The sequence below is a fragment of the Barbus barbus genome, assembly GCF_936440315.1.
Source record: "Barbus barbus genome assembly, chromosome: 15".
Lineage (NCBI taxonomy): Eukaryota > Metazoa > Chordata > Actinopteri > Cypriniformes > Cyprinidae > Barbus > Barbus barbus.
The window spans coordinates 26014061-26038689 of record NC_136743.1 but is presented as its reverse complement, the minus strand read 5'-3'; the positions used below and the strand labels follow the sequence as shown (position 1 = coordinate 26038689).

The window sequence follows — 24629 nt, the reverse complement described above, 5'->3', positions numbered from 1 at the left end:
CATATTCTACATCCCTAATCCTACCCAATACCTAAATTTAACAACCACCTTACTAACTCTTAATATGCAGCAAATTAGGATTTTACAGATGAAAAAGTCATAGTTAATGGTCTGTTAGTAGAGAGAATTGGACCTTGAAATAAAATGTGTGACCCAATTTTTAATACAAAAGATGCTTATATGTATTGATGCTTAATAACACTTCTTACAATTTCATATCGTAAAGTCAATAAAGTCATATCGTACTGGTAAAACCAGATGTCTTTGAATCACGTGTGTAAATCGGGGTGTATATTGCTAGAAGAAATACCATATTATTTACTTTTGTGTATACCCCCCACTTCACTAATTGGCTTAATACACTCAACACTGCAAGTTGAGGGACCATTAATCTTTTACTGGGAGAAAAAAATTAAAATAAAATAAACTGTTGACAGAGATACAAATTTCATTTTAACTAGCCAAATGATCTCTCCAAAATTTGTCTATAGTATTTACAGTAATACATGCTTTATTAATTACATGATTACATTTTAAAAAGACCTGAATTATTTCTGTTTGCAGAATCTGACAAGAGTGCATATTACCCACAGAAAGATGAGATGAAAAACAAAAGGATGATTTGATTTTTTTGTGAAGGGCTAAAGCTGACTATACATATCTCCATAATACACATGCAAGAAGTATTTTAAAATGTGGGGTTTGATTTCAAAAGCGAGCCAGGCTAAGACAGGTTTTGTTGATGTTCAAAGTGCTTAGTCATTAGGTGGTGGTTTGCATCCTGTCACAATCTCACCCTACCATGACAACATGAAAATGATCACTACCCAGAAGCTGCTGTCACATTTATACCAGATGGCAGAGACAGACAGAAAAAGGGCATGACGAGATGATGATGAAAAACATCCTTCTGGAGGACATTGGCACAACCGTGTTCTTTATGGAGACCCTTGAGTGTATCCACTAAGATGAAAAATCCATCATAAATACATAATGTCTTGAGTCTGACGAGAGGCTGCAGTTTCATAGACAGAGATGTGTGCTTTACTGCTTTTAAATATTCTATAAGCAGTAACGTTGTGTTTTAATTGCAGTGTTTTTAATCGTGTCTTTGTTTTAACTGCAGTTAATATTTAGTTATTTATATCAGTTATTATATAACTAAAACTAAAACTGAAACTAAAATTGAAACCATTAAACAAAAGATTTTTTCATCATTGCTTTAAATTAAATAAGCGTTAAATGAACTTGATGTACCAAAATAACTAAACCTATATATATTAATAAAAATTAATAAAACTATATAGACTTACAGAAAGGTTGTTTTTTGTTTTTTTTACTGTAGCCTTTTTTAAAACAATAATTTCCCTTTAAATTACTAGCATTGTACTCTATATGCTTTGCATGAACATAAACTGGTCAGGATACCACTTCATCTGTTTTAAGGGAGCATGACTTTCTTCACTTCTCACTTCTCTCATTTGCATCTTGCAGCAAAAGCCAATCAATGAAGTCAATTACAGGAGTCAGTATGTTGAAATGCGGTTGCATCCTAAAATGTGCTACTGTTTCCAGGCAAACAATTCTTCGTGCAAATAAGCTGCCATATTTTCCCCTGAGTGCAACTCCATGAGTTTCCTAGGGGTCAGTGGCAGAACTGAGCTCAAGTACTGCTACTGCTACTCAAGTACTGCCCACTAACCAGCAGCCAGGAATATACTAATCTCCTCTACTTCTCTCTTGCTCGTCTCTACCTCTCCTTCCTTCCCTTTTTCTTTCTGCAACTTCCATGGCCAAACAACCTCTTTTATCCACTGTCTATGCCTTTAATCAGCTGGTTTCAACAGGTTTCAAGTCAACGTGAGTCAACGATACTGTGAAAACTAGTTTATTTGATCTTCTCATAACATTCAAACAGATTTTTGGTGCTTGCCTATGCAGAGCTTACAGTTACAATGATGGTTGTTGTGGATGATTGACAAAATGTTGCTATGTAGTTGCTAAGTGTTTCTTTTAGCTTGATGTGGTTGATTGCAAACTGATGCAAGGTGTTTCTAGGTCATTGCTAAGGTAGTCTCGCGTAGCCAGACCTTCAGACTGATGGCTGAAGGTCTGGAATGTATGGTAGCTTTCATTGGCCAAGGCCCGCACATGAGGCCGTTTGCCTGATATGTAAAACAACCGATCACAGTTTGTTTCATTCCGCGTCACGTTTCGGGGCATGGAAAGGTCGCAACAATAACAGACCGGTGTGTGAAACTCTGATGTATTTTAAGGATTCTATGCCGCAAACTTTAAATATTTCACATACTTTTGAAAATCCAGCGTTTATTTGATCCGAATAAGCGTTTGTCGTCACAGTTGTAAATACAACGGCTTTCTTCTTTCGTGAGGGGGCATCTTTGTTTCCAGGTGGAACGTTAAAGAGCGCGACACACACGTCTCCTGGAAATCCTGTATAATTCAACCAATCCAACGACGACTTTGACATGATGTCTGAGGCTGAGACTATTGCTAAGGTGTTCCGGATCTAAGGCTCTTCTTCAATCTAATTTCAATTTAATTTCATGTTCAATACAAGTTGAACTCAATCATAAACATTTTGCCAAAACTTTACACAGTGAAGGTTAGTTAGAACATGTTTTTTTGTTTGTTTTTTTTACATTAAAACACTGTTTATGTGGCTATACAGTACTACTGAAATATTTTAACGTCCATTTAGTGCTTCCAAACTGATCTATAATATAGATAAAATAATAATGTTTTCACAAATTGGTGCTGAATGCATATGAATTTCTATTATTTCATATGAACGTGTATGATTTGAACACATATCGTGTAAATGGCTATACTGAATTAATTCGTATTTTAACCTGTACCAATCGTGCCCCATTTACTCCCATTGTCAATGCTTCCGATCCCAGTCTCAAGAGAAAACTATTTAACATCTTGGCGAGTCTGGGCATCTCTGCTTAGACTGCTGCCCCCGCGACCCGGCCCCGGATAAGCGGAAGAAGATGGATGGATGGATGGATGGATGGATGGATGGATGGATCTTGGCGAGTTGGTGATGAATTTGTATGATTTTGTAAAATTAAATTTTTATGAAAACATGATTTTTAGAAAAAAAAAGTAAGCATAAAGGTCCGCCTGAAACCTAACTCTCAGTGGCGAGTAAGCCGATCATATGCAAATGTACAAAAAAAGATTTAAAATTCATAAGCATTCACCACCAATTCAACCAAAAAAAAAACTAAGAACTGCCATGAGTGTGAGTTGGTGATTCACTGCAACCTTTTTTTAAAGAAAAAGAGGGATAAGTCAATATTCATATCCATAGAACAAATGCCATAGCAAGCGGCAGTATAATTTTCATAAACTTCTTTACTCCTTTTATGACATCATGATGACTCAAATGCATTTAAAACCTCTTTTAAATTGATTAAGGTCTGTACTTTATACCCACTTCTATCATCCAAAAAAACCCACACTCTCTTATCTGAACCATTAATAAGATGTATGCCTGTTTACGTAGCTCAGTGGTCAATAGCACATAGCAACAACCACTGACTCCCTATTAATCACATATAGAACCAGAGCTACATGAAATGTCACTACCGACTTAGCACTAAGCTAAGCACATTTGCACCTGTATGTGAAAGACGTGCGTAATTAAAGCCCTGGGGGCCCAATCTTGATTTCACCGCTGAATCCTTGAACCTTGCGCTCTCTAGTCTATTCCTAATTCAGGATCAGAGGTCCCCCATCCGAGCAGTCATTACTCATCTCACACATACACATTCTCTTTCTTCCCCAAAGACCACTGACCTGTGCACTCAACTCACAACTGCTGCCAACCACTGCAGCCCTGCCAGCAAAAAAAAACCCACACAGGAGCTGCATGGGTGGCAGAGAGCTGAAAAGAAGAAAGAGATTCTAGTTTCCAAGAAATTGAAGATCACTAATTTAGCATTCAGATGCTTCTGTCCCACTGGTCTTATTGTAATTTTGTGAAGGACAGTTTCATCAATACAGCCTGCTATAAAAGAGCATTAATATTATCATGACAATACCATGTCCACCATGAGCTGATCCACTGACACAGCACACTCTACAACTCTCGCCTCCCAGTCAAACAGAACTGGGCGGGTGACAAATTCTCTCAATGTCAACCAACGCTTCCAGCAGCACTAAACATCACATCTGCGCCCATTCCAGCCCAACGGAGTTTGGGGGAGAGTTGCTAAGCAACTTACATAATCTTTATGTGCTTCACATTATCGCAAGAGTCTGCGGTTGAGTAGCACTGAGTGAATTGAGGTCTCGCTTCCCCTATCACCCCATCGATCGTCGCATGGTCAGTCAGAGGCGTGTGATTGTCATCTCTGAGTGAATGGATTTGAACTGGAGGAAGGAGCGATATCTCTGGTTGTTGCTGAACTCTCTCTCACTCATGCCTCAGGTCTGCACTGTTATGAGCTTGTGAATTAAATTGCATAACAGTGCACAATTAAGTATGAAGCATGTTTAAAGGTAGCTATACTTCATTTAGCATTTTGTCCATCAGTATACGAAAGGAGAATAGAATAGAATAGAATAGAATAGAATAGAATAGAATAGAATAGAATAGAATAGAATTCATGTTTAGGCTACTCTGTGCACATTTAGAGAATAGGCTGAAATAGGCTGAAAAACTAGAATTGAATAGAATTTATGTCTAATTATTACTAAGAATGGCAGAATAGAATGACATTTCTGTTTACTTTCTATAGAACAGCAGCTTTCCATTCTATTCTGGTTAAGAATATAGCCTTCTAATCTAATCTAATCTAATAATAACAGGATTGCTCTTCTATTTTGTTCAGTACACTGAATAACAGAATTGGCTATATGGAATAGAATAACATTTCAATTTGCTTTGCATTACAGAATAGGAAGGAATTTTGTTCAATACGCCAAATCACAGACTAGAGTAGAATTTCAGTATACTTTGTATTACAGAATAGAATAGTTCCTCTTTACTTTGTATTACAGAAGCATTCTTTTCCATGAGCAAGTGTAGCCTAGTCTACTTTATTCTATTTTGTAACAGTGTAATAAGTAGGCAGGAATAAAAGTCTATACTTTTCTATTCTGTAATTCAGAATACAAGATAGACAAGAATGATATTCAACTTCATTCTTTTTTGTAATAGAAGGTAAACATGAATTACATAGCCTACTATTCTGTTCTGTTCTGTTATACAAAGTAAACAGAAAATAGATCTATTCCATTCCAGTCTAGTCTATTTTTATGTTCTTCTATTCATTTTACTCTGTATACAGAATTATAGAGTATAACAGCATAGAACTGCTTTCTTCTCTACTCAGTGCACAGAATTACTGAATAGGCCAAACCAGACTGGACTATAACATTCTGTTTACTAATGACTTTTGGGACTTCACCTTGTCCGTCCAACAAAGATCTTTACTGTTAGCTGCTCTCACAGCAGCAAAAAAATAGCTTGTCAACCATTATAATCCTGCTCACACAATGGACAGACGGACCTGGACTGTGTATTTGTTGGACATTATCTCGATGGAACTCTCTACTTCTCGTATACATGGATCTAACGTGAAAACTGTAAATTCATGGCATTCAGCTTTTAATGTTGTGTCTTCTTTTCTAAAATCTTTGTAAAAAATATTTTATTGTTATTTTTTTTATCTATTAATATGATTTTTTTTTTTGTCTACCAAGGGGTGGGATGGGTTTTAAATTTGTACAGCTGATTTTTGTTTTGTACTACTGTTCCACAAAATAAAACTCAATAAACAGTTGTTAACAAAAACATTTCTGTTTACTATACCGAAATAACAACAGGGTTGCATTCCTAAATACAGACTAAAACTAGACTAGACTGGAACAGAATAGCTGCCTATATCATAGCACACATTCAGATCTAGCAGGTGATTCAATGTGATTCTGTGCAAGTGCTGTTCTGTTTTATTTATGACCTGCGATATATCCCCTTCTCGTAGGTCTCAGTAAAAGCAGGACGCGTTTTCTCAACGTACGCTTTTGTGTTTATGACTCAAGCTGAAGATGCTGCTGCTGATGTTGGGCCAGTCTTACCTCAACGCTGAAATGATGGTCTTCGGCCGCTGAGCAGCACATCCACACAGCGTGATGGAGCCACAACAGCACCGCATACACACAGTCCAGCCTTCGCTTTGTAAGCATCGTACCGTTCATATTTGTAGATTCGCTTGATTTTCCTTTATCAATGACTATGTATGTCTCTATCTTCGTATGTCAGTTAAGCAAGTGGCATTTTGGACCGAAGATGAAACCATTGGAGCGCGGAGAAGCATCGGCGTCCGCACATTTTGTCATTTGGCTGGCAATACGCATTCCATCTTGCACATCGGATGCACTATTTCGAGGCATTTCTTCTTCTTTGAAACGTTACCTTGGCGAACAGGCAGGTTGCTTTTCTATATTGAGCAGCATCCAGAGCGTACTGCGCATGCGCTCTGACTCACTGGCCAGTGATGCTTGTTGACTAGTAGGCACCATTCATTCTGACTTCATTCTTCCTTCTCTCCTGTCAATCACAGATCAATGAAGGTGTAAAAATGGGCCTTAGGTAGGCGGGACGTTGAAACAGCTGACACTGACGGTAGCTTCTGGCAATCGGCCGTTAATTGGGTCTGCGCCAGTGTGTCCAGGGTCAAGCATCCTCTTGTTTAATAATATAATAATAATAACATTAGACCACTGATTGCAGAGTACTAGCCAGGACAAGCAATAAATATGTTTATGGTCCAAGGAATTATTGATCAATCTGTTCCATATTTATTTTCTATGTCTGGGTGCAACCTTTCATTTAGCACATTTTTCCCTTTTATTCAGTATGGTTTACAATCCTTAAATACAAAAATAAATTAATCAGATTAATTCACGAACATGGAAATGTTTCTACCCAGCTAGCCATTTTTAGTCCCCAGAATAAACTGGTAAAATTAGTCTTTGGATATAAAATAAAACCTAAAGATAACCATTAGAGAACATTCTGTATAGGCTATATGCTGTATTTATGTTCTCTCTCTCTCTCTCTCTCTCACACACACACACACACACACACACACACACACACATTTGTTTTTGTGAATTGTGGGGACATTCCATAGGCGTAATGGTTTTTATACTGTACAAACTTTATTTTCTATCGCCCTACACCTAACCCTACCCCTTACAGGAAACTTTCTGCATTTTTACTTTCTCAAAAAAACTAATTCTGTATGATTAATAAGCCTTTTGAAATATGGGGACATGGGGAAATGTCCTCATAAGTCACCTTCTCCTTGTAATACCTATGTCATACCCATGTCATTAAACAAATTTGTGTCCTCATGTGTCACACACACACACACACACACACACACACACACACAAATGTATTTATTTAATAGTAAATTGTTTCTTATTAATAAAATAAAATACAATGACCAAACAGTAACTTTCTTGTTGGGTATAAAAAAAATAAAACAATTGGAGACATTAAATAATTAATTGATTTATTTGTGTAACACAGAATTGTAATTGCTCCATATCTTCCTATATTCCTCTTTGTATCACAATTATTGTGCAAAAAAAAAAAAAAAAAAAAAAAGAGCATAAAGGGAAAAAATGAAAAATGTAAGATTTGAAAGGTACATCTGGGATTTGGACAGTGGACATTTCATGCCCACCACAAGATGGGGGTGGTTCACTATATTAGGAAATTTACAACTTTCTATTCAGTTTGTTATAAATACATCAGAAAGAAAGTGTGTGTGTGTGTGTGTGTGTGTGTGTGTGTGTGTGTGTGTGTGTGTGCATGTTTATGTGGTTTATGAGGACACAAATTTGTATAATAACATGGGTATGACAGAGGTATTACAATATGAAGGTGGTTTATGAGGACACTGCCTATGTCCCTGTAATTCAAAAGGCTTAAAAACATACTAAATTGTGTTTTTTTGAACATCTAAAAATGCACAAAGTCTCCTGTGAGGGCTAAGTTTAGGTGTAGCGTTGGTGTAGGGCAATAGCACACACAGTTTGTTCAGTATAAAAACCATTACGCCTATATGGAGAGTCCCCATAAACCACAAAAACCAACGTGTGTGTGTGTGTGTGTGTGTGTGTGGTGAGAGAGCAAGAAAAAGACAAAATAGAGACAAATCACATTATGTCGTCATCATTATTTGGAAAAGAATAAAAAAGTTATTACAAATATTAAGTTACAACATAACTTTGATAAAAGCCTTAACAGATTGTTCAACAATAGAAAGTGTTAAAACGTTTGGAAATGTTGTGTATTTAATACAGTGTAACCGCAAGACAAATTACTGCATTAGAGCAGAGACCAATAATGGCAGAGAGGTCTTTGAAAGCTCAGTCATGGGAAATGAATTCATCTGCTTCACACGTTAAAGAGTGAAGATAAAGAGGCATCTGCGGTGGCCTCTGGTTTTGTGGGTATTAATAGCGCTCAATTAAAAATAAGCTCAAGGTTTTAATTTTCACAGGTTGTGCTGGTGAGGAGCCGGTGATGAACACTGCAATTTAGTCTGATCAGCTGATCCGAAAAACAAACCAATTACATTGATACTGCTCTCTGCTGCACTCAGCCACTTGAAATGTGCTGTGAATTAAATGACAATAATTCAAGAAGAAGTCTTGACTCAAAAGACATACACTGTGTGTGTATCATTATTCAAATTGCCTCTGTGTCATTATTGCTTTGCTTTTCAACTGAAAAGAAAAAGATACTAACTGACATCTGAATTGTAGGCATCTAAATAACATGCACAAGATCCTTCCACCACACATTTATGAATAATGTTTGTATACTAAACGTAACTGCTATTGTTTATGACTGTTATTAACTATTAATGATTAACACAATAAGCATTAGTAGCTGTTCAAGTCATGTCTACAAGCCAAAACCTTTTTGTTGTATAATGGTTGTTTGTTTGTTTAAACCATCTGATATAAAGGTATTCTGGATCATTTATAACAAAGTCAAGTCTAATCATTTGCACAGTGCTGTATTTTAGATTCACAGTTAGGTGAAATCAGTTTGCACAAATTATATTTAGTGTTAAAAACGGTACTGATAAACTGATAAATTACTGTTTAAAAACATTAGGTATTTTATCTCCACTGAGAAGCCATCTAAAAACATAGTAATGAGTGCTAGAATCTAAATAAGCCTGTATATAAAGTCAATATAAAAAGGAGTATAAAAAATGTAAGGGAAAATGGAAATAAATGTCTATATTTGGAAACGTTTAAAGCAGAAATGTTAATCTTATAAAACATCTACATTAATTATTCAGTTAAAACCTATGTATTATTTTACCTATAAAATTGTTCCTTTAATTTTGTGTTTGTTAAAGGTCTGTAGCATTACATTGTAAAGGCAACCAAGTATAGCAGTCAGATATACAGTAACTTTACACAGAATAATCGGTTTTATCACACTAAAATCACGTTAACATATATTGTTCACATATTGTGTCTAAAGGCTACCACTGAAAGAGTAAGTATTTAAACTTTTACAGATTGGCCCTATTTAATTCCATTGTAAATGCCTGCAACCCAGATTTATTTATTCATTTACTGTTTAATGAAAAATAGTGACAAGTCAGAAATGAAGTTTAATGGTTTTTAACATTATGCCGCAAATTCTGTTAACTGAGCTTAACTTGGATTGAACCTGCAATATTTCTTTAAACTCAACGTCACTTTAAAGTGAACTTGTGAAGCTGATAGTATTTGAAAATCTTCACTCAGTTACATGAGTTGCAGATATTTATTGTTTAACTAGGAGAGGAGCCATGGTGACATGCATGCTATGACAAGTGTGCCTTGGCAATGGTCTGATGTGGCCTTGCACAACACACCATTTGCAACAAAGAGCAAACTGAAGAAAGAATGCTTGTGTTGAGTAAGAAAATGAGCGTTAAATTCATTTACAATTTCCCAGTGGTTACCTTGATATATGTAGCTCTATGTACATCTGTCTTCATTTTAAATTATCCACTGACATTCTTGTGGATACATGAGAAAATATACCTGACCTTTCTACCATTATTTCATCTTCAAAATTTTTGTTGTTTACAAAACATTTGACTTATAATATTTATAAAATGGTAATGTGATACAGGTACAATGTTTGATCCATCTGGAATTTGTTAGATTCTGAAAGTGTGTCAAATGCAAGTTTGCTAGAACAGCTGTTTTGATATTTTTACATTATCAGCAAAAACGGCATCCCTTGTGAAATCAACGTTTGCTTAATTTTTGAATGTACACTAGTAGTGTACTTCAAATCTTAAACGTTTTTTTTAAATGTAGAATATATAATACCAATGAAATAAAAGGGCACTTAATTGTACTTAGAGTGCATAACAAGTTCATGTTTCTTAACACACTTAAGTTTTACTTTTAAGTACATTTTAAATCAATTAGAATGTTTTAATAATCTTTTGTCTTGCTTTAAAGAAGCACACTTTTTAATGTGTTGACTAACACACTAAAGCACAAGTATTTAAACTGAAGTGTTATTTGATATCACATATACCCCTGGTTTCACAGACAAAGCTTAAGGATAGTCCTAGACTAAAATGCATGTTTGAGCTGTCTCAACTAAAAATATCTTGCTTAAAATATGTCAGTGACATTATTCTGTCTCAAGATGCACACCTGTAAAAGCTGTTTAAATGTCTTAATTTAACTAAGGCCTAGTCCTGGCTCAAGTTAAGTCCATTCTGTGCAACCGGGCCTTAAAGTTAATATATTTTAAATATATTTTATTTATAAATGTGTAATTACAAATATATTTAAATACATGACATAGACGTTCCAGTAAAATTACATTTACATATGATGTTTGCTTGTCAGTACATTTGACAGTACACTTTTCAAAGACAATAGTGCAAATTATAAAATTACATATAAAATATACTTACAGTAGGTGGGTCAAAAACAGCATTAAATTCAACTGATTGCATTTATTACATTTTAATTTATTTGTAAATAACTTGCGGTTCAGTGTCTGAAAATATTAGTTGCAGTTTTGATAAAGTCAAACGGAGACTACGAAATATTCTCTCCGGTCTCCGTGTACGCTGAGTGTGATTGTTGATGGCAAGCCCCAACTGTACACTTGTCATAAAATTGCTGAAGCTGCTTTCATGTTCTCTATGGATTCTTCATTATGCAAGCAGTTTAAATGTAGAAGATCATTTTCTCAATAGAAGAGTGAGAGGGGAAGAAATGTGAATCAATTAGCACAAGAAAATGAAGGATTGATACAGACCGACCTGTGTATTTAATGTTGATGTTTTTGGGGTTTTTCTCTTTGTTTATACTGACTCAATTTGACCCATTCATGATGCCTTGGCTTAGGATGGCTAGGGCTGCTGGGCCAGATTTATTGTTTTGAATGTTTTTGGTATGTGTTGTCTGTTTTCTTTGTGTATTTGGGAATTTGTCTTGTTGTCATGTCACTACAATTTAACACATCTTTAATGTATTGTATGGTTTGTTTAACCTCTAATCTATTACCTAGCTTTAAATTTATATCTATAATTAATTTGCATATAAAGCGGATAATGTTGAAGGATTAAAAATTGTTCATTTGAACATAAGAAGTCTTTTGCTTAAAATGGATTTACTACGTTCTTGGGTAGCTCACAATAATCCAATTATTATTACACTGTCAGAGACATGGTTGAGTAGTAAGATTGCCGATAGGGAAATTAAACTTGTAAATTATGTACTCTATAGAGCTGACAGAGATTCCAGGGGTGGGGTGTGGACTCATGTATGTCTCGTCTAATTTGATATCGGAGTTAATTATACCTTCAATCGAACCTAGACATTTTGAATGTTTGTTTGTTAAAATAACTTTTTATCAGAATAAATATTTAACTACTGGAAGTATATATAGACCTCCCTCTGCACCTGCTGAATCATTCAATCGTCTGTTTTCTACTATAGACTCTATTGATTATCCTAGGGGACTTCAATAAAAATAGATTAGATAAGGCCATAAAGATAAAAATAATTTAAATCTCTTATTGACTGGATACACCCTGATAGATTTGTTGAAGCAGGTATCTTGTCCGATTGCTTTAGTGATCATTCATTTGCCTTTTGTGTACGGAAAATTAAAACTCTAAAATAAAGTAAAAATTAGACCACATAAGAAGATGAATCTAGAGTTATTTATTAATGATTTAGTTTTCATAAATTGGTATAGATATCAGTTAATACCCAATGTACAAGATGTTTGGGATTTTTTTATATTTAGAGTTTACTCATGTACTTGATATTAATGTTCCTTGGAAAATTATAAATGTCAAGGGAAAACATCTACCTTGGATAAATGCAGAACTTAAAGGTCTTTTCAGACAGAGAGACAAGGCCTGGGCTAAGTTTCGTGAGACTAGAACAAATAAAGATTGGGAATCTAGGAGTTTAAGAAATTTATCAAAGACTCATAATGCTAAGTCTAATTATTATAAAGATTGCTTATCTAATAACTTTAAAAATCCTAAACAATTTTGGAATTATATAAAAGTTGTATTAATGCATTATTAAGCAGATAAAATATGAAAATACAATTGTTTATGATTCCCTTTTTATTGCCCAAGTATTTGGGAAAAAAATTATACTGTTTGTTCTAGTCTAACATCTAATTACTCTTGCATGAATAGGTTTGATAAATTGACTTTGTTGGATAGTACTTTTACCAAAATAAAACCTATAGAAGTTTTAAAGGTCATTGAACAAATTAGCTCTAGTAGTGCTGGACCTGATGAAATTGAGCCTAGATACATCAAACTTGCCTCTCATATTCTTATTTACTGGCTGATCTCTTTAATATGTCATTACAGTCTAGTGAGTTACCAGCTATTTGGAAGTACTCCCATATTACTCCAATTTATAAAGGAGGTGATATTATTGATCCACAAAATTATAGACCAGTATAAATAATCTATGTTATTGCCAAAGTATTTGAAAAATTAATCTATAATTAGGTATCAAAGTACCTTGAAAATAATAATATTTTATCACTGTTTCAATCTGGATTTAGGCCGAATTATTCAACAACTAGTGCTCTTCTAAAGTTGACTAATGATGTATATTCAGCATTAGATAGTGGTGACCTTATAGGGGCTATATTTATCGACTTTAAGAAGGCCTTTGATCTAGTTGATCATTACTTATTATAAGATAAATTGTATGCTAAAACTTTTTCTAAAAATTCTTTATTGTGGTTTAATTCTTATTTAAGAAAGAGGGGTACCACAGGGCTCAATATTGGGGCCTCTTCTTTTTTCTATTTTTATTAATGATCTTCCCCTAGTTCTTTCACACTGTTCATTTGTATGCAGATGACACTGTCATTTATACTTCAAATCCTCATTTAACTCATATTCAAAATATGCTTCAATCAGATTTTAGTGCTTTACAAGAGTGGCTCTGTTCTAATAATTTACTACTGAACAAAGGTTAATCTCATACCATGATCTTTGGTACTAAGCGTGTATTTCAATTAAAATCTAATAATATAAAAATAATGTGTAATGATGGCACATACTTGCATAGAGTAGATCAAATTAAATATCTGGGTTTATGGCTGGATCATGAACTTTCATTTAAACCTCACATTGATTACATACTTTGTAAGGTTAATTTTGGAATCAGTGTACTGTATCGATCAAAAAAAAAAATTTCTTTTAATGTTCGAAAGCAGACTTTATTTGCATCTTATATTACCTTTCTTTGACTATGCTGATGTAGTTTACCAGAATACAACTAAAACTAATATTTTGCCTCTTACTACAGCCTATAATAAGTTGTGCAGATTTGTTATTGGATGTTCATATGATACACATCTTTGTATTATATATGATTTACTTAAAGGACAGGCAACATAGGCATATTATTTCCATAATAAACGCTTTAAAAAAGTGTGCTAGTGTACTTGTTTTTCACACTGAACGTTTCAAAGGAAGAATAACTTATTGCATTTTAATTAAAGATCATTTCTTTCTTTGGAATAACATACACTGATGAATTGTTTACAATGAGAGCTGGAATGCACATTAAATTGGGTCAGTTTTGCTTCAATGTTGACTCTAAATGTAATAATGCTTTGTATGATTGGCAGGTAGGGTGCAAACAGCCTTAAGGAGAACAGCTGCGATGGAATTATAGACTTACTCCCGTCCTTAATTAAGTCTAATTGTTTCTCTTCTCTGTTTGTACTGCCTGCAGCAGATTCCAGCTTTCTCAACAGAGTGTTGTGGGCGCAGCTCTTCAAATCACAATGGTTACTTAATAAGCTACTTAGAACGGGTGACTTAGAGCAGAACCGCTAAACAGAGTTTGATTTGTTAGAGGACTGTGACTGTGAAGTGAACGGTTGAATGAACTGTGTTTGAGATTAATGTGTTAAACATTTGTCATGGCAAGTGCCGGAGTGAGTCATTTTCAAACCTTTATAGGGCAAAAATCAGTCAAACAAAGTGCACAAACTTTAGATATGATGCAGCAAACAGATGTGCTAAAAGCTACTGTTGTTATTGCGAAAATAAGTTTATATAACAGACATTTAAAAATGTTTTACAAACCTGGGGAATGTCATCACACTATATGTTGTAAAATAAGTTATCACAATTGTGCAACTGCATATAATTCATTAAATATAAATTACATAGCTATAAACAGCATATTATCTGCTATTGAACAATTGAAAAAAATTAAAATAATAAATAAATAAATGCATTTAAGAGGGTTGTGTCTGAAATCAACACTCTACCTAACTCAAATCTCTGTTGGGGCCAAAAAACTAAACAAAAAAGAACATTTGTGACAACTTAACCAACTTAACTCACTGTAAAACCCAACAATTTAACTAGCCTAACTAATTTAATCTGAGGAAACTCAGTGTGTTAAACCTAAAAAGTTTTAAAAACAATATTTATGCACTGTGAACTTTTAATTTGGGCTTGTGAAAGAAAAATAAAACGATATTTCCTAATATAAAACTATATTTCCTTAAATAATTATAAACTCAAATTCAATGCATACATAAAACCATGAGTTACAGGGATTCACCCCAAATTGAAACTTCTGTCATCATTTACTCACCCAGTTGCTCTAAACCTGTATCAGTTTCTTTATTATGTTGAGTAACATAAAATATGATGTTTTAAAAAATCATGGTACACAGTTGGTTTAGCAGCAGAAATAAATTCATACAGGTTTAGAACAACATGAGGTTGAGTAAATGATCACTGAATTATCATTTTTGGGTGAACTATCCCTTTAAGTAAAACCATTAAAATGAGAAATATCAACTCAACGATCTTGTTGAACTTAGTCGATTTCATTGTTAGGATTTTGCAGTAGCCTGTATGTGTTCCCTAAAATAATGCTTTGATGAGCAAGATTCTTAAAAAAAGAAAAGAACCATATCCTTAAATAACCTTCTAATTGACCTCATTACAGTGTTGTCTGTTGTTCATCTGTCTGTCCAAGCCATTTTCCTTTGTGATTTGGACGGCTCCTTCACTGTCCAGCTGGATGTCCTCATGCAAGATCAAAGCGGGCAAAAAAAATGCTTGCGAGACCCTCCTGCACGGTGGAATCACACATTCGCTCTTCTGCATCAATAAACAACTTAATTGCTTCCTTGTCTCATTGTCTGATGAGAGACTCGGCAAGCAGGATTTAAAGAAGAGCACAAACCAGCTCAAAAATACTTTGCACCTTAAGATGTATTGTTTAGTCCTGCTTTGCCTTTCTGAAAACGATTAAAGAATAAAATAACATCAACAGAATGGGGCTGTAAATAATTTGTGTGCACCCAGATGGCATCCTTGAACTCAGTCTTGACCCCTGCTGACTGTGTTTGAGTGTGTTTGTGTGTGTTTGTGTGTGTGTGTGTCTGTGTGTGTCTGTGTCTGTGTATGGGTGTAAATAAGTGCATTGTGCTGTGCAAATGTATGTAAATCACCTTATGTCCACAACTTTGTATATGTCCCAGTGCATCTACCTATTAATTCAATAGTCATTTGCTGTTAATAAGGCCCATAATATGCCATTTAAATATTAAATTAAAATTAAAGTTTCACAAATTAAGATTTATACATTTGACTTGCATATTAAAATTCCATAAATTTGGATTACACAGTTTTAACGTAAATAAATGAGTAAACTCAATGTGATGCATATTTGTCACATGAATCAAACAGGTCAGATTTCTGCATTTAGATAATCATAGTTTATTATTAACTACTTGCATCTATTTTATTTTATTTAAATCATCATATTTTCAAATATATTTAATACTATTGCTTGAAAACAATGAACCGTTAAAAATATGAACAGGGTTAAAATATGCCTCTATACAGTAGCTGTGCAAGCTTTAATCAGTTGAAGTAAATTAAATTTAATGTTAACTATATATTTTTTGTTTGTTTGTTTGTTTTTGTGTATTTACAATACATTTAGTTTATTATCACTATTACTGTCACGAATCCTGGCCATGAACTTCCGTTAACTCACCACCAGAGGTCACTCGCTCACCACATGGACTCTTGCACCACACTACTGTTTCACGCCACCTCAGACTACAATTCCCATCATCCATTGCACTGACGACACACAGCTGATTGCACTGATCACACAGCTTATTGCACTGATCACACACCCTACATAAACCATGGACTTCCTCTTCCTCTCTGCCGAGTATTGTATTGCGTTTATCCCTCCCCTAGTGTTAGCTGCCTTACCGAGCTATTCTGTGTTTTTCTGTTTAGTTCCAGTATTGTTCTGCATTTATAGCTCTCCTAGTTTTAGCTGCGATACAGAACCCACTTTGTTATCATAGTCTTGCCTTGTGTGTTTTTCTAGTGTTTTGACTCTTGCCCGTGTTTCCTGGATTAACCCTTTGCCTTGCCGTTTGGACTCTGTTTGCACTTTCTTGGACCTGGATTACCCCTTCTGTCCAGCCCTTTGGATATTGTACGCCGATCGCCGACCACGCCTGTTTACTTGAGTACTCTTCTGTCTTGCCCTCTCTATACCTGTTTGCTGTTTATTCAACCCTGCCTGTTATTGACCATGCCTGTAAATAAAGGCTTGCACTTGGATCCGCACGTCTCACGTCTCGTTCGCCCCGTTACAATTACAGAATTCTTACCTGTTTTATTTATGTGTGACTGAAGAATATGCATCACATTTGGTTTACTGTAAAACTGTGTAATCTAGATGAATGGAAATATGCAGTTCAAATACATAAATCTAAAATTTAACCTAAATGTGTTTTTGGGACTTTTACAAGGGTCATGTGGTGTATCATGTGGGAGGGTCTTTTCTGGAGTCAATCATTCTGTACATGAGGGATTAAAATAAGCTTTTACTATTTTAATCTTTTCAAATCAAGAACGCACATATGTCTCTGATTAAATTTGCTTTTCCAAAATCTCTTTAACTCTCACTATAATGAAAAACAGTCCCCTGATTATGTGATTACAGAGAACTATAAATATTTGACTTTTTGAGCATTAATTATTAGACAAAAACAAAGATTGTCTAACAGTCTGTTGTTCTTCCAGTTATTGGCAATAGCCTAGCAGGCATCGTATTACATGGCTTTTTGTGAAGATTGTTTTTAATTTAAACACGTGCTATTTTGGATGAGTAATATCATAAGTGCCATGCATATCTTACTCATTTGTTTCATAATTAAAATTGCACAATTGGAGGTAAAATGTATTTGTTTAGTAATGTCTGCTAGATATTTGTCTATAAAATGCCGTTGCAGAAATCAGCATAAATGTAGTCAATCCATCACTCATGTACATACTGTAAATATTATTTTCACTTAGAAATAGTAATAATACATATATATTTTTTCACTAGTACTAATAGTCAATCATCCCACAGCTGCTACACTTTATAATACACTCTCAGAAAAAAAGGTACAAAACCTGTGACTGGGGCATTATCCTTTCAAAAGGCATTAATACGTGCATTTAAGGTACCAAAATGCACCTATTAGAGGTAAATATGGTACAGTGGAGTGGATTTTGAAATGATGCTACCCCAGTGACAGCTTTTGTACAGCTTTTTTTTCTCTCTCTCTCTCTCTCTCTCTCTCTCTCTGAGAGTGTACCTATACCTAATTGTCAATTTCTTAGTTATCTAATGCCTGTTAATTCTGTTTACTCTTATTGTCGATATATACCTACTGTTGTCTTAGTCCTTGTTTTTATCCATTGCCATGATGTGCTAAAAGTTACAATACATTTGATATTGACTTTCTGATAAAACTTATTTGACTTTTTCCCCAAATAAGACAAAATGTCTTTTTATTACCATGTTAACGCTGCTCTTTTTCATACAAAATAAATAAACACTTAGTTCATCAAAAAAAGATATGGGGAAACCTGTGGTTTGCTTAAAAACCTGTAACAGATTTTTTTTATTTTCATTTGTGTTGTTTATCTCTCAATTTGTCCCTAAGCTTTTTTAAGTTAATGTCAAGTACAAAGAGTGCTTTTATTACTAGGGTGAGTTAACAGTACGTTGAGGCTTGTAAGACTATTATAAGACATCAGCTTAAATTTTGTAAATGTATTTATTTTGTTAATCAAATCAACTTTTTTATTCTAATCTCCAAAAACCCTTTCTCTCAACTCACCCATATTAATTAATGAAACAGATATGTGAAAAAAAAAAAAAACATTTGGAAAACGTTTTGAACAAATACATTTTTTTTAAAAAGTAATAGTGTGTCTGTTGATAATAGTCACGTTCACAGTCGTGTCAAATCTGGGCTTTCGCACATTTTGTTCTATTTTTTGGGAACATTAAGTAAATGAGGAAATTAGTGTTACAGCTCTCCCTGCCTAACTCATACGTAAAAGAATTGAGCAAATGCTGTATCTCAAAATAATTTCTGACTCACATGATACCAGGGATGTACGGTACTCGGAGTTGATATCATTTGAATCAGGCAACAGCACTTTATCATAAAAATGAATTTCCACTTATCTCTCCTTTGCGTTAAAAAAGTAAAACTTGTTGAAAATGTTAAAATGCTTAATTGCATAGCCACAAGATCATTAACATTTTTGGACAAGTAACGTTCCTGCTTGAGTAGAGTACTGATATTTCATATCACTGGAAACTTTTATTGTTTGTATTGGAATGGTTTTGATTATCCTTCTGTAGTCAAGCATATACATCACTGCTAAAAATAACACTCTTTTTAAACACCACGTAATATATATTAGATTAAGCCTTTTTAAACTCTAGATACCAGTACTCCTGCAAATTTCCATACAGGACAGAGTGTTCTTAGCCTATCTCGACTATCTCGACTTTAAGTCTTACTTCTCCTGACGTTTACATTTTTTTCATTGGCTGGGTTGGCTGACGAAAACACTGGAACTTTCCAGCAACAGGTTAGTGGCTCTAGTGAATCTTGAACCGCCCCCAGCCCACCTGATGCTAATACTGGGTCTCTTTTTTTTTTTGATGACCTGTCCTTGTCATCCGTAATCAATCAAAACTCAACCACACCCATTACATCCTGTGTGAAAACCACTTAACGAGGCATTAGCTTACTATAATGCAATATTAGCTCATAAAAATGACCGGAGACATATGAAGTCACATCTGTCTCCACGCAGTCTAGCTAGGGATATTATTAAGATTTGTGACCACTTTGAAACTCTTATTAATGTCATCCATAATTGGTCCCCAGGTAATGGTGTTGTGACATGACCTGAACAAACTAAATTTAGTATTAAAACAACTTAGATCCGTTCCAACAGACATTCAGGTTATAGATGTAAAATGTAAGATTCACTCCAAGTTATAAATGTCAATACATGTTAAAAAAATCTGAATACTGAATCATGTACATTCTGAGCTTACTTTCTGCTGTTTTCATTATATTCATTGGAGCATTAAACATAGAAACAAAATAGACAACTGAGGGATAGTTCACCCAAGTAAATGAGGAAACTAGTGTTACGACCCTCCCTGCAGCCTCAGACTTAACAGATTTGAGCATATGCTGCATCTTAAAATAAATGCTGATTTAGATAATGCCAACTCTGTTATCTGAAGGGATTGTTCATTTACTGATCATTAGGTTGGTCCAAACCTTATGCTGAACACACACAAAAAAAGAAAGTTGATAACCAAACAGCATTTTTCCGTATTGAAGTCAGTTACCCACATTATTCAAACATCTTCTTTTACCTGTTTGTTCAACAAAAGAAGGAAACACATACAGGTTTGGAACACCTTAAGGGTGAGTAAATGATGATTTTTCATTTTGGGTGAACTATCCCCGTAACATCAAAAGTGCAAAACTATATGTGGATAACACTTCAGATCATTTGGTCTTTGGAAACATTTGACAAATCAAAGACTTTTGATTATTGACTTACATCTTGGCAAATCTGAGGGGTGGTTTGTGAAACTGTTGAGATCTCTTCTGAAACGGAGACACTTGAGTATACTGGGTTCTTTTTCTCCGGAGAAAAATCTGAGAAACAATTGCATTTCGTTTTATCATTGAAAAACAGTTGAGACTGGGAGTGTTGCAACTCAGGAGAGTTGTAACACTTTCACTTTAACCAACTGAAATCACACATGACCATTACCATCGATGACAGTAAAGTTGCAAAAGAAAAACAAAACAAAATACTTTTGTTGATGTTGTTAATGGATGTTAAATAACAGATCTGATATGAATTAGCAGTTATTATTGTTATAATTCTACATTTTTACAAGCTTTTTGGCATTAAATAAAGAAATTAATGAATGGATAAATAAATAAACAATCATTCAGAAGGTGAAGTTTGTAGACTTGTGTAATTCTACTGGGCAGATGAAGATTGACTTAAGTTGTTTGACACATAAAAACCGAGCAGAATAATTGTTTCCAAGGTTGATGATAAGAAATGTTTCTAAAGCACTGAAGGATCACATGACACTGAAGACTGGAGCTTTGCCATAAAATAAATAAATTACATTTTAAGATGTTAAAATAATAATAATAATAAAATTTGTCATTTTAAATTGTAATGGTATTTCACAATATTTTCTTCTGTATTTTTTTTAATAAAAAATACAGGTCTAACCCCAAACTTTAGTGTGCATATATATTTAGTTAGTTTAGTTTACTAATATATCTTATTTTTCATTAAAATGGAGGGATCATTTTGAACATGTCACTCTGATTACCACAATATAGGCCTATTTCTATTATTTTACAATTCATCACAGTGTAACAACAGCACTCTGTTTAATTTTGAGTGCTAGACGTTCTAGTTTGTTGCAGTCAAGTTTGTGACACAAACAATGTGTTCCCGTGTTCATTTGTTATTTCTCTTCCCTGCGGGTCCTCGTTGTTGATTGACAGCAGGTTAAAGATTTAATTTGGCATCGGAATGATGTCATAAACAGCTACCTGAAGTTGAAGAGCACTCCCTGCCCCTGCTGCAGACGTCATAAGCGCGGCTCAGTCCAGCAGAACGCGCCTCTATCACTGCTGAGGTTCGCGAGCGCGGAGGAGGAGCTGTCAAAGTTTACAGCCAAACCGAGCGACTTTTCTCAAGAAGACGAGAAGGCAAGATCCCTGAACGTTTAGAAACCCTTGAAAGAAGAGCCCCTCTAACTATGGAGTGAAGTCTGAGAGGTTTTACACGTAAGAAATGGCAGGACCAACTGAGATCGGATTGTTTTTTACCTTACTGCTCTCATGGAGCTTCTGCGCGACGCCGGAAAAGAAAGGTAGGAGTATTGTGAAACGGCTTGGTGTATAAAGTTAAACCTTAATCTTTGAGACAGTTCGTTGGAGAATGAGCTCCTGCAGAGTTTGGTGGGAACGGCTCACATACCTTCAGTGCGCTTTGAGGAACCTCGGTCAGCGTGGGACAGTGGAAGTTTGTGCTCACAGTCCCACAGAGAACTTCACTTGGATACTAGTGTTTTTTAACTGAGGCTTTTATTGAAGTTTACTTGACACAGATAATGCTCCTTCTGGAACAACCTGGAGGTTGAGTGTCTGTAGTTCACGAATCAATCCTTGTGTTTGAACGTTCAACCTTTCACTTCCCAGACCATATTTTAGTATATGACTCCACCCCATACTTTTAATAAGGTTGTGATTTTTTAGCTTTACAGTGCAATACTGCGTGGCAGAAGCTGAGAGAAGAGGAAGATTCTTGCATTATAACAATGTTTTATCAGGCAACTAGTTTCATGTGGTAACATGGCAGTTGGGTGGTTTCATTCAAAGTCAAAATATTAATTTATTTTAAAACAACCTAACTACATAAGGTTACAGTTATTACATTGTTATATGTGTCAGATCAGGTAGAAATAGCTTCTGCACGTTGTTTTTAAATTAATTTCACTGTTTGACATTAACATTAGATTTTTTTTTTGGTCAAATTTAACTGCTATGGTGTCAGCTTACCTAAAAATGATTTTGTTTGTTTATGTCATTTAACTTTTCACAATTATTTTTTTTGTCATTATTAATCCATATTTATGTTTCAACTTGATAACTTTTGACGTCAACATTTTTAATTAATAATTAAATCAAGAGTGTTAGGAAAAGTGCAGTAAACTTATGGTTATGAAATTTGAATCACTTTAATTAGATTTTAGCATGTAAACATTTTTTTTAAAAAGTGAAAATAATTTTTGCCCTGACCCTGACTTTGTTGGTTTAACCAAATGTAGTCAGGTTGATTCAGTCATTTGAACTTTTTTTTTTTAGATTTTAACTTACATTTTATCACACAAAGAACTTTTTTTCTCTCTATTATCTAAATTATGTTTAATATGTAGATCCAGTGCTCATTGTAATGAGCATTTTCTTTGAAATGAAATCAGTGAACGAAAGCCATTTATTTAATCTATGATGTTAGAGTTTGTCACATTTATTAAAATAGTTAAAGTGTGTTTATATGCCACTCTGCATATTATTAAGATAATCTCAGGGGTGTTCTGTGTGTAAAGACATGACTGTGCCAATACTGACAGATGGGGCACAAACAAATCACTTTATTACAGTCTGCTTCCTCATTTGGACTCATTCAGGTTTACAGTCACGTTGCCAAGAGAGGAATCACTTTCCTTTAATATAAGTTCTGTTTTGACAATCATCAATGATGTTGGATACAGTTGGATACCTTTTGCTTTCTATTACATATGGAAATTATATAGAGAAAGGGTCTGAAGTATGATGAATATTCAACAAATTGGTTTTAAGTGGTGTTTTAGTCACTCATTGTCATTGTTAATTGCACTGATTGCTGGTTTTCCAGCCCCTAGTGTTTTAGAGGACGGGTATTACAGTATCAGTGTGGAAAGTCATAACGTCCTATAATGTCTTCGGGCTCCCTGTTGTGCCTCGCTCAAGGTCAGAGAAATGCTGCAGCTATCTTTTATATTTTAGACCGAAACAGCTGTTTAGTCTTCATAGACTGCCCAGGTTAAATACTAGATAAATGCGTTTGCTGGCCCATATTCCACGTAGCACCGTGTTGAGCTATATTTGAATTTGCAGTAAAACGTCCCACATTTGGTCATCAGTCCAGCCACATGACAGACTTTCAAGTGAGTCTTTTCTTTCATTAGTGTGGCACTGACCTCTGGATAGCGTCCAGTCTCATTGTGACCTAGAACAATGTCTCTCAGGCGGTCACCTAAATCACCAGTGCAGTGAGAGCCATATGTGGGTATGGATGCTGGAAACGGTTAAACACACTTTGGGGTAGAGTACATACACTACAGGTCAAAAGAATAAATACCATTTTAATGTTGCTGAAAGACATCTCTATTGCTCACTAAGGCTGCATTTATTTAATCAAAAATATAGTAAAACTGTAATATTGTTAAACATTATTACACTTTAAATGAACTATTTTAGTGTATTTTTGATCAAATAAATGGAGCCTTGGTGAGCATTAAATAATTATTTCAAAAACTTTTAAAAAACTACATTTTTGTTTTGTATATTTGTATACCTAAATAAAAGTAGCTTCAAAGCAGACATTACCACAGCAGAACAGAAAAAAAAACTCCTCCTTTCTTCCGATAAAGGGATGGGCTGTAAATCAAAGCTTGTTCTAAAGCGGATAAGATCATATTCTTAAAACTCAAGTTTCTTGTGTGTTATTCCTATCTTATTGGACTTCACAAGAAGTCCCCAAAAACTTGTTTTCATTGTATGTTTAAATGAGTTTAGTCTAAAGGGAGGGGGATTTAATCTAGAGTTGTGCTCGCAGGTCTTCTACAGACACTTATAACTCTCATCCGGATGGTTTAGAGGTGACTCAGAGTTAAAGCATACAAATACGTGTGAGATGAGCTTTAGTTGGGTTTGCTGGGTCTGGGGCTTTGACTGTTTGAAGTACTAAAGGTGTTGGAATGGGGTTTGCCAGCATATTTGTGTACAGCATGTCTAGAAAAGTCAAAACCCAATGCTTTTTAGAGAGTAAATTGCTGCTTTTTTCAAAAAGTGAAGCCACAGTCTTTTGTGA

General features: G+C 34.7%; 2 protein-coding genes across 2 annotated transcripts in view; one reads left to right on the top strand and one right to left on the bottom strand.

Annotated features, from left to right (window-relative positions):
• LOC306881640 (matrix metalloproteinase-16-like) overlaps window positions 1-15767 on the bottom strand; it is a gene marked incomplete at its 3' end in the record, with an annotated part of 35886 nt that extends 20119 nt beyond the window's left edge. The window contains exon 1 of the mRNA XM_079435818.1: window positions 15549-15767. Within this exon, the coding sequence (XP_079291944.1) occupies window positions 15549-15719 (171 nt within the window). The 5' untranslated portion in view covers window positions 15720-15767. The remainder of the gene's footprint in view (window positions 1-15548) is intronic.
• Window positions 15768-21581: 5814 nt separating this feature from the next.
• Window positions 21582-24629, top strand: part of LOC306880788 (epidermal growth factor receptor-like) — a 63321-nt gene continuing 60273 nt past the window's right edge. Inside the window, exon 1 of the mRNA XM_079434553.1 lies at window positions 21582-21867. Coding sequence (XP_079290679.1) covers window positions 21789-21867 — 79 coding nt within the window. The 5' untranslated portion in view covers window positions 21582-21788. The remainder of the gene's footprint in view (window positions 21868-24629) is intronic.